This window comes from Vombatus ursinus, unplaced genomic scaffold (genome assembly GCF_900497805.2).
Source record: "Vombatus ursinus unplaced genomic scaffold, bare-nosed wombat genome assembly UNPS02014775.1, whole genome shotgun sequence".
Taxonomy (NCBI): Eukaryota; Metazoa; Chordata; class Mammalia; order Diprotodontia; family Vombatidae; genus Vombatus; species Vombatus ursinus.
Window position 1 is genome coordinate 14,496,054 of NW_020954553.1, and position 11,266 is coordinate 14,507,319.

At 52.8% G+C, this 11,266-nt stretch overlaps 1 protein-coding gene across 1 annotated transcript in view; it reads right to left on the reverse strand.

The window, feature by feature from the left end:
* The window catches only part of TFAP2E (transcription factor AP-2 epsilon), a 40,849-nt gene extending 30,113 nt beyond the window's left edge, over positions 1–10,736 (reverse strand). Inside the window, exons 1-3 of the mRNA XM_027864654.1 lie at positions 10,705–10,736; positions 9,361–9,840; positions 7,707–7,758 (exon numbers count right to left, since the gene is read on the reverse strand). Of these exons, the coding sequence (XP_027720455.1) occupies positions 7,707–7,758; positions 9,361–9,840; positions 10,705–10,731 (559 nt within the window). The 5' untranslated portion in view covers positions 10,732–10,736. The remainder of the gene's footprint in view (positions 1–7,706; positions 7,759–9,360; positions 9,841–10,704) is intronic.
* Positions 10,737–11,266: the final 530 nt, after the last annotated feature.

Sequence of the window (11,266 nt, forward strand, 5' to 3'; positions counted from 1 at the left end):
ACGTGTCTGCAACAAAGAAGATGCTGTGCTCTATGAGCAAATCAGAATTTCAATAGCTCAAAAGAAATGTGAGATGTGTAAATTTAGATATCTCCATCCCAAATGTTCACATGGACTATTTGTGCCTGAGCTGTGGGAGAGTTTCTGAGCCTCTACTGGACTGACCAGCCACAATTGAATACGCTATACATTGACCTCCACATTTTGATGTCATTTTGATCATCTTTTAATACAAAGGACAACAATGAAAGAACAATTACTTCTATCATGAAATATAAACTGCCTATTGTCTCAGTAAAATCCTGTTAACACTAGAAACTCTTCACAACCTGACACCTTCTTACCTTTCCAGATTTATTACACTACTTCCCTTCATGAATTTTATGGTCCAAGTCAAACTGGCCTCTCTATTCCTCACACATGAGGCTCCATTTCCAGTCTTCAGGCATTTGCACTGGCTTTCTCCCATGTCTGAAATGTTCTCCGTTCTCACCTCTGACTCTTAGAATCCCTGCTTTGTTTCAGGGCTCAACTCTTGAGCAGGGGAATGGCCTCAAGAAGATTGTTGCAAACTTTCAAGTGTTATATAAATACTAGTTGGTTATTGTTGTCATTGTTACATGGAATGACTTGAGAATCTAGATATTCAGCCTCTATCTCTTCTTTGAACTCTAGCTATGGATGCCAGTTGCCTACTAGACATTTCCTGGAGATCCGGTAGAGATTTCTGACTCAACTGATCCAAAACAAAATTCATTATCATCCCCAAAAATTCTTCTCAACTTCCTATTATTATTAAGTCTACCACTACTGTTCAGGTGACTCAGGTTCATGACCTCAGAATTAACCTCGACTCTTTCCTCTTCCTCACCCCCAATATCAAATTACTTGCCACATCTTATTGATTCTGTCTGCACATCTCTTACATATGATCTAATATCAGAATTTAGGGCCTTATCACCTCTCAGACTAAATAGTCTATTGACTAATTTCCTTGCTTCTAGTTTCTCCTTTATTAATAATAACTGGAATTTGTGCTTTAAAATGCTTTACAACAGTATCTCATTTAAGCCTCACAATCAATCTGTGAGACAGTTATTATTCACATTTTCAGATAAGAAAACTGTGAGTGAGGTAAAGTGACTTGCCCAGTATCTGAGACACGATTGGAACCCAGGTTTTCTTGGCTCCAAGTAGAATATTCTCTCCACCACACCTCTGTGTCTCTCTTCAAATCATATCCCTTCCACACACCTGTAAAAACAATATTCCTGAGGCACTAAGTCCGTCAGTCCTCTGCTAAAAATCTTCAGTGTCTCCCCATTACTCATAGGACAAGATGCAAATACTTTAGCCTGGTATTTAAAGTTCTCCACACGCTTGGATCCTACCGACCTTTCCAGTAGTTCCCAAACCCAGAGCAGCCCCCACCCCCACCCCGTGCTTCTCGAAATTTCCTCCAGGGTAGTCCTTGCTGAGGGCTGAACCACAGCGGCAAATCTAGGGAACGAGTTAATCTCAGCTCCATAAAGAGAGAGGCGAAAGTCGGGACAAGGAGCACACGGAGAAACTGATATTTAGGGGCCACCCACTCCCGTAACACTCACTCACACTCACACTCACACCAAAATAGTTACACACACACACACACACACAGTCACACATTCACACAGTCTCACACATTAACACGTATACACATAGACTCCTGGAGTGTTTGAGCTGGAAGGGACTTTAGACCGTTTTTAGTCCAACAGCACGCATTCACACTCGGCCTATTCACTAACCAACCCCGCAATGCCCGACCCTTCCCCCATCTCCTGCTCTCTTATGGGTGGGGAAATCAGGGGAGGGGGCAGAGCCCCTAGAGAAAAGGTTCCACCTAGCCTGGAAGGGGCTCAAGCCCAACACCCCCCCCTCACCTCATTCCCCATCCCGAGAGGCAAGGAAAGAGAAATTCCCCAGTTTCTCAGCCAGAACCGCTTCCTCCCACCCCGCCTCCACCTCAACCCTCAGGGCTTTCTGCCTGCACGGGACCCCGGTTTAAGTCACTCACCTCTTCCCCCACTCCCCGCCCCCTCCTGCCCCCACCTGGTCCGCTCAGCCGAAAAGCTACCATGGGGACACTCAAGGTGACAGGACCGACCTAGCGCCGCATGAGTCAGCCTACACGCTAGGCTAGGGGGTGGGAGCTGGGCCGAGGTTTAGGCCACTGGACTGGTCCCAAAGATCACCCCTCCTGAAAGATGACTCTCCTTCCTCCTACCCCCACATACCGTATAAGCCTCTGACCTTGCCTATAGTCTGGACACTTTTAGGGGAGGCAGTATGAAGTTATCAGTAACTAAGCATAGGACCGAGAATCAGGAGACCTAGGTTCAAATTCTGACTCTGCTACTTACTAGAAGAACAGTGTGGCAGAGTGGAAAACTGTGGCTGTGGAGTCCGAAGATCTAGGCATCTGAGTTCTGTCACTTACCACCTATAAGTCTTTGAGCTAGTTTGAACCTCAGTTTCCTCTTCTGTAAAACGCTGGGTTTGGCCTCCACAAAGCCTAACTCCCTTCCAGCTCTAATATTCTGTGATCTCCTGAGCTTGGCTGTGCGATTGCAAGCAAGGCACTTAACCTAAGTCTCAGTTTCCTCATCTGTAAAATGAGAATAATCGTACACGTTTTGTAAACTTTAAAGCAGTTATAGAAATATAAGGCAATGCTTTGATGGAGGGGTGTCAAGGATGTGTGTGATATCTGTCTGTGTGTGGGGCGGGGTGGATTGGGTAGTTTCTTCTGAATTGGGTTGTTTCCACCCTTTACCTTCTTGCCGGGTCCCACTTCTTATTCCGCCCTCCCCCTCTGCGCCAAAAAGAAAGAACGAAAAAAAAAAAAGGCACCCAGTAGAGCTCACAAGAGGCCCAGTGAGGAAGGAGCCAGAGCGAGGCTCAAAGGAGGCTGGAGCTCAAGAGCCCACCCGGGTTGAAGCTAAGTGCAGCTGTTAAATTAGTGGAAGCTTGAAGACCTCAAAGCCAGAGAGGGAAGGGAAGCCTTTGGGGCTGAGACCTGGGCAGTGGCGGGAGAGGGTGGGCGAGTCCGCGAGAGAAGGGCCCAGGTTTTGGCTCAGTCCACTAACTTTGACTTGCGGGTAGGGAATAGCTGTCTCCACCTCTCTCCCTCTCCCCCACCCAAAGCTAGCTACTTGCACGTTTCTTTCCAGGTGAGAGGAGGCGGTGGCAGCCCTGGGGAGAGGCTGGGATGAGGGAAAGCTCTGAGTGATCTTTTGCCAGGCCCAGGAGGGGGGTAGGGAGAGCCTCTGCTCTGGACCAGCCGAGCTTGGGGGCGGGGGTGGGTGAGTGGCACAGAGTGGAGTAGGAGCCAGGAATGGAAGGCAGGGAAGGCAGGGGAAGCAGCCGGAGCCCAGCACGGAAACCTGGAGAAGGGGCAGAGAACTGAGCTCAGAGCCAGACTATAGAGCAGGAGCAGAGGAGGCTGGAGGGATAGGAACCCACAGAAAAGCCAGGAGCTGTGAGCGGGTGCAGGAAACTGAGGGAGGGAATGGGAAAGAGGGAAGGGATGGGAGTCAGGAGCTGGAGCCTAGTGAGAGAGCAAGGAAGAATCCTAAGCCTGGAGAGGAGACACCATCCAAGAAAGGGGGCAGGAATGGGAGCCAGAAAAAAGCTGGGTGCGGAGCCCAGAGGGAGCAGGAATATGGGAGTCAAGAATTGGAGCTTAGTGAGGGAGAAGGAACAGAAGTGACTCCCAAAGCCTGGCTCCAGAACCCTATACAGGAGAGAAGGCAGGAATGGGAGCCGGAGAAAATCCAGGTTCGGAACTAGGATCAGAGAGCTTGAGGAAGCAGGAATATGGGAGCCTGGAAACAGGAATGAAAATAGGCAGCAGGAACCTGGTGCGAAAAGGGAGAGCAGGAATGGGAGTCGGAAAAATGCCGAGAGGGAGCCGAGTGAGGACAACCGAGGGAAGGATGCAGGAGAAGCAACCAGTGCTGGCATCGGGCAGGGAGTCCGCAAAACAGACAGAAGCGGGGGCGGGAGCCTCAGGAGGAGACGGAGCTGGAGTCTGAGGCCGAGGGGAGCGGGGTGGGGGGGGGGGGGGAAGAAGGACTCTCTCTTGTCCTCCAGGAAGGGTTTCATTCATTCCTGGGGCAATTTAGGATGCCGGAAAGGACCCAGAGTTTGCTTCCTTCAGTTTTCTGCCCGCCCGCATTTCAGCGCTCCAGGTTTTTGTTATGGAGTCATGGAGACTTTCTGGAAAAGGCATAACCGTCAATGCTTAGCATGGTGCTTGACTATAGTAGGCACTTAGTAAATATTTACTGATTGATCAATGAATAAAGTAAAGGCCTAGGTCTGGGTGCTTGCCTGTACTCCACCTGCACTTCTCTCCCCTGGATTACCCCCTTTGCCCTCGCCCCAGCTCATTTCCCCAACCCCGATGGTGCCCGGGACGTGCCCTGGCCAGCCGTCTGTTCACAGCCTGCCACTCACCCTGGCCCCTCGCCGATACTTTTAGAGATACCCCCTTCCTTATGTACCCTCAGAGGAGGCATCTGCAACCTCAGGAGTCTGAGCTCCTAGGCTGGAGCTGAAAATGGGCAGGTGTGTATATATGTGAATGTAGCAGAGCGTGTGTGCTTGTGGATTTGGGCATGGCTGTAGGTGCTATTTGCTGAAGAGCAGGGGAAAGCTTATTTCATGCTTTATAATGCAAAGACATCATACTGTCCTATAGGGAGGCTCACAGACTTAGAGTTTAGAGCTCACAAGGCCTTGGAGATGCTGTCCAACCTTATAAACTACAAAAAGACAGATGAAGGGCTGTCTCAGGGTCCTTCCACACACAAAACAGACCCTAAGGCAGCCTAACAGACATAGTCACACCCCAAAATTAGCATATATGGATACAATCACTGGTCAGTCACTTACTGACACTAGTATATTTGTGTCTTTCCCAGAAGACAGGCCAAGGAAATCCCCTGGAGATAAGCACCTAATAGGGAAGCATTCTAGAGATGGGCACCCAATATGGATACATACAAGGACCCAGTTCCAAATCCCCCAAACAGCCTAGAGTCTCTGTTGTTTGGTGCCAGCCAATCACACAGGTTATGGGAAGATTTAAGAGGTCTTCTTTCCTTGTTCCCTACCTTCTCTTCTATGCCAATTCTTTTAACCTTCCACCTTCTGCCAAGGAAAGGAAGGCCCAGAGTGCTGATAGTGGGCTGGGAACAAAGGATTGCACCTCTCTGAGGCTGGGGGTGGGACTCTTCCCAGAGATTCCAAGCCAGGGACCCAGTCTTCAGGTGCTAAGTGAGTCTGATAAAGATCTTTTCCCTTCAAATGTCTCACAAAGCAGGGACCCCACCCACCAAAGACCTGCCAAGAAGAAGCAGCAAATCCTCAGGGGACCCAGGGCCTGGGCCCTGGGCTTTGGCAGAACAGGAAGTTGGTTCTCAAGTCCTCCTTTTAGCTTTGTTCTGCTATCCTGACTCATGTGCATGGGATGTATGTGTGCATGTTGGGGGGGAGGGGTATAATTCCTATACCAGGCCTGGAGATCCCACCCTACTTTCTCTTCCTCTTAAGGAGGGTAGACCATTCCCTCTCAGATAGTCCTGAGGAGGGGGAAGGTACTCTGGCCAGGGCATTTAAGTTCCCCCTGTATTTTCTCCAAATTCCCTGAGCTCCAAAGGATAGAAGGAATTTGAGACTTTTCTCAGGTCAAATCCCTGAGCTGATGATTCCCAGACCTTGGCAAGTGACTGACCAGGAGGCAATCATAGTCATGAGGTCAAGGATCCTCCCTTCAAACAATAACATACAATGCTGTCTGTCACATTAACACTTCACCAAAGCATTTCTATATTGTGTAGGATTGTTCCTATTAATAACAGAACAGAAATATTCCCAAATCCCCTCTGTCCCCAGTCAGGCCCTGTGCCCCTAGGACACTCATATAGTTGCTAAGGAAATCTTTCAGGGATCTGGTTTCTTTCCTGTCTTTCCAGTCAGTCAATGAACCCAAAGCTCCCTATCCCCAACTTCCCTTCCCAACCCCCTCTCATCTCCTCAGGGCCTAACTCCTCTCTGGGCCTGACTCTACTTGGTTTCATTCAAGCCCAGAATTTCCCACCTCCAAACTGAGCCTAAAAGGGGTTGGTCACATTTCTCACCCGGAACAGATTCAGGTGTAACCCACTCTGTCCCCTAGGCTGTAACTGGGTTTCCCAGAGAGAACAAGTGAAAGGCAAATCCAACTGGGAATTCACTTGATTTGAAAAACAAATAGAGTCCAATCCTCTGGGAGAAAAGGAGGGAGAGTAGGAAGAAGGGAGGAACAATGTCTTCCCTCTTAAACTGTATACCCTCTGCCCAGGCAGGGAAAGGAAAACATAAGTCCTAGTCCCCCTCACCTCCCTTCCTATTCATTCCACTTTAGGCAAAACACTCTTCTCCCTAAATCTTGTGCTTCTTTCCAGTTTAGTATTTCCTTCTTTTAAAGTGAACTCTTCTTCCCAGTGTCCTGCTACATTCCTCCTCTCCCTTCTCCCTAGTATCTCACACTTCCTTCTTCTCCCTGCCCTTAGTCCCCTCTACACCCCCCTCCTCTATCTGCTCTCATTCCCCTTTCCTGTCTTCTTCTCCTATGCCTCCACTAACTATGACCACACTTTCCTGCTTTCTCTTCTCCCCAAGCCATTCTCTTCCATCACTTCAACCCACCCTTTTCTCTCTCTTCTATGGTCCCTCCCTCCTTGATCTGGCTTGAGGCACTCCCCCCCACCCCTTTAGCTCCTTGATCTGCAGCTGCTGTCATAGCCCTATCCTATACTCTCCCAGACAGAAACATAAAGAAAGAGGTTATTCTGCAATCCCCAACAGGCACACAACACTCCCCCTCAACACACACACACACACACACACACACACATCAACCTTCAAATTTAGCCAAAATTAAAAAGCTGTTGGTTACTGGGGAATGGAGAATGACCTCTGGCTTGTGGGGGAGCCCCTGTGGCCCTTCTTTATAACTCAGAAATCTCTGAAACCTGCTGGGAATCCCACCCCCATCCCCTGAGGAAACTGGGAAGTGACTTAACTAGTTCTGCAAATTAATTCCAGAGACAGAAAATCAATGCAGCCCCACCCAGCAACCCCAGGGAGAGTCAAGCAGCCCCCCTGGGGCCCAGCCCTGAGTTTCAGCAAGACTTAGGCCAGCACCCTACTTCCAGCACCCACCTTTACAGAGAACCTGACTGTAATATTTCTTACAGAGTTCCTTCTGGCAGACCCTTCCTTATAGTATCCCTTGGCCCAAGCTTCTAGACCACAGCCCTCATAGTGTCTTCCCTCCAACCTAATAGTAATCTATTGGATTTTTAAGTGCCTTGGTACAGGGCCAAGAAGGGGGAGGGAGACATAAGAGGATCAGGCCCTGGAGACAATCAGTTGGAGAGGATGAGGTGAGTAAGCAACCCCGGTGCTGCGAACAGGCACTAGGATCCATGACTTCAGCTCTGAGGGAGGACCCAACACTGGGCCCAGCACTGAAAAGCTCTAGGGCTTAAAATAGCCCTGGTCACTCCTCGGGAAGGCTGGTCCCAAGTCCCAGCTGATGTAGGGGCTTCCTGCCTATAAGCTAAGTGCCCGAGGCACCGGCCTCCCCTGTCTAACCCGACCTTGGGCTGATTCCCTACCTTTCTTGATCACGGACTGATCGAGGAGGCTCATCCCAGTGTCGTCCACGGCCTGGTGCGGGAGGAAAGAACCCAAGTGGGGAAGGGGCCAGGCCTGGCTGGTCATTTCCCAGCCCCTCCAAAACCCACTATCAACCCCAGTCGGGGTTTGGGTAGAAGAAAACGTGCATGGTCAAGAGAGAGGGTCCAGGCTGGCCGGGGGGAGGGGAAAAGCATATGAAAAGGGAGACAGCGGCTGGGAAGACACATCCCCCAGGCCAATGAGGCCGAGAGAGTCGATGGGGTGAAGGGCAGGGGATTTACCAGTCCCAAAGTGTGTCTCTCAAAGGAAACATGGAAGGGCAGCAGCTGCTGAGACTGTGGAACAGGGGGAAGGAGAAAAGGTCTGGGTCAAGGACTAAGAAACAAGTTAGAGAATGGGACTCGGAGCAGGAAAAGGAAAGGGATTTGAAAAATACACCAGGCAGAGGGACCAAGCTGAAAGGAGCTGTAGCGGAGCGGCAGAGAGAGTGAGGATTCCAAGGCGGGCAGGGAGGAGGTAAAGGTAGCAAAAAGAGGGAGCAGAGAGGGCTGACTAGACAGCCTGCGATCCAGGGCTGCAGCTGGCTGGGGAGCTGGAAGGGTGAGCGGGATTGCTTGGTTGGGGAGACAGGCAGGAGGACTGGATTTCTAAGCAGAGGAGGGTCAGGTTGGGCCGAAAAGGTGCCAGATAGGGGATACCGGAAGGGGTAGAGTGGAGGAAGGGTCCGTCAACTTTGGTAACCCTGGCCTGAAGGGTTGAGAAGGCAAATAAAGAGAAATATTTAAAACCATGAAGTTGGCGACCGAGATCCTGAGCCCAGATAATAATTTGCCTGCCGGGGACCGGGGGATTCGGGTACTGACAAATGTGGGCGTCATTGTCGAGCTGAGCGATCGGTTTTAGGGTGGGTCCCCGGCCCTGGCCCCCAGCTGCGTAGTCTGCACGCGATATTCCCCTCGGGCTTAGATTTATCCTGCTGCTACCCGTTCCGGCTGGGCAGCCGCGGGAAGATCATTAACTCAGAGGGGTCTGGGAGCCCAGGCTCGAGAGAGAGGGAGAGGACTGGAAGTCCTCTAACCCGGGATCCACGAAAAGTTATCTGGCAGAAATTTCTTAATCTTGTTCTGGGCATCGTGAGAGACCCCGGCTGGAGCCTAAGGGTTCTTCTCTTGCTCCCAGTTCCTGTCCTACCCTGCCCGCACTTCTCTGGGTCTCGTTCTTGTACTCAATCCTATAACTTTACGTCCAGGGTTCCTAGAGGCCTTTCCCTAGATCAGCGTCGCGGGGCCTTTTCCCTGGTTCTGTTCCTATCCTGCTCCCTGTCCGTCATCATTCCCCAGTGAGCCTTCTCCAAGTCTTCCAGAACCTGCCGAGCATCTGTCCCGGGCCTGTCCCAGTCAGGACTTTTTTCCCGGTATTGGGTCCCTTGGGGATGACCCCCACTTTCTCCCTGTCCTCTCACAGTCTTTACTAGGTGTTTTCTAGGCCTTTCCCCGTCCACTCATGTTCCCGCTGGCCTTTTCTCTCAGTACCACCCTGTCTTCATCCCAGTCAGCCCTTCTCCCGCCCTGGGTTTCAGAGAGGGGTCTCCCGGGTTCTCCCCTGACCCATTCGGTCCCACTGGGCCCTCACCTGCAGATCCTCCAAGCCGTGATGTGCTGCCAGCCCATGCAAGCCAAGCGGCCCGTCCGCCAGGCCGTGCGCTCCATCCGCCAGGCCGTGCAGGAGACGGGGAACGCCCGGGTAATCCCGGCGAGGGTCCAGGGCCAGGGCTCGGTGAGTCTGAGCCAAGAGGCCCTGCTCGTCCTGGCGGCCGCCGCGGGGGGAAGGCCATGCCGGCTGCTGGTGCTGGTGAGGGTGCGGGTGCTGGTGGAGCGTCCCAAGGCCACTGTAGGGCTCGCCTAGGTGGGGGAAAGCCGTCTCCTGTGTTTGACCGTAGGGCAGCGGCGGCTGCGGGTAGGGTGGCGGAAAGTAGGGCGGCTGGAAGTCCGAGGCAGGCGTGTGGCACAGAGGAGGCGCCGCCGCCGCCGCCGAGAAGGCCGCCTGGCTGAGGGAGGAGAGCTGCGACAGTCGACCCCCACCAGCCGCGCCGTTCAGCCCATCCGGACGGTCCTGTGTAACCAAGAGAGAAAGACTGAGAGTTGGACAGACCTTAGGGACGGACAGAGGAGCGAGTCTCAATCCGGTCGGGGCCCCAGCCCAGGTTCACCTCCGCTCCCGTCCAGAACCCAATTTAAGCCTGGAATTCGCCACAGTGAGACCCAGAAACAAAAAGTCAGAAAAGACGCCCGGAGGGAAAGTAGGAAATTAACCGGAGCTAAGGGCTAGAATTTATCCAAATCGAATAACCAAGCATCGATTTAGTTAAACATCAAAGACAAAAAGGATTAAACAAATCGAAACAACAAGAATCAAGTCCTGCCCTCCCCCCCCCCAAACATATACAAACTCTCCTTTCCCGGTCACTGCCCTAGGGGCCCTCTCCAGTGCAGTGACTCCAGGGCCCCAGGGTGGTGAAGGATTGGTGGAGGGGTGTAATAATGGAGGTGGGATGCCCCAACCCCTCACTCTTAACTTCTTACTCCTCATTCCTCTCCTCCCCCCACTTTTTTCGCCCCCGAGAGCCCAGCGCTAGTCTTTCCCCAAACCCAGGGGCCGATCTCCAAGCATTTGTCTCAAAGACCCAATACCAAACCTCCAGCGGGTTCCCCAGTGTCTCCTCGCCTCCAGTCAGAGAGAGCAATCAGCCTGCACCCTACCTTTGGGGACTATAGAAGCCCCGCGCTTCCCTTGCCAAGATTTCGTTTTTGTCGGGGGAGCGGGCTAGGAGTACGAATTGGATCCGAGCGTCAGGACTGTCCGGTGCTGAGCTGTTGCCCCGGGCTTCCCCCTCCTCAGACCCCCCCGATCCAATTCGCGTATCCCGATGTTTTCACTGCCCCCGCACCCCCCACCCCAACCCCGTGCAGTACTCACCATCGCGGAGTAAGTATGAACCAGCATGGGTGCGGGCGGGCTGGAGGCGGCGGCCCGAGGGACCGCGGAGCCTCGCGGAAGGGACTGACGGACAGACGGCTTGACAGACGGACTGAGGACCCTTCAGTGCCGAGTCCCAAAGTTCCGGGAGTCTGCGCGGCCGGCCAGGGGTGTGCGCCGGGGGCAGCCCCTTGGAGCCGGCTCCTCAATGTCCGGAGCCCCCGCTCAGAGCCATGGGACGCCGGAGGGGGGGCCGGCAGGCGGCGGAGTGAGGTCAGGGACTTGGGCAGGGGGCCACAAGGGGACTGAGCTGGGATAGCCTGAGCAGGGCGGGAGGAGGAAGAGAAGACTACAGTTGGAAAAGTCTTTTAGCTCGTTCCCATCTCCCAGCACTTCTCCCTCTGAGCGCAGACCAGCTCCATGCGCTTCAGTTATATGGGCGGGAGCGCGCAGGGGGGCGCCGGGGGCGCGCATTAAAGAGACAGTCCGGGGGCTTTAGTTTGGGCCTTCTCTGCGTCCCCAGGGAGGCAAGGAGGGAGGGGAGGGGGGACAGTGTGGAGGG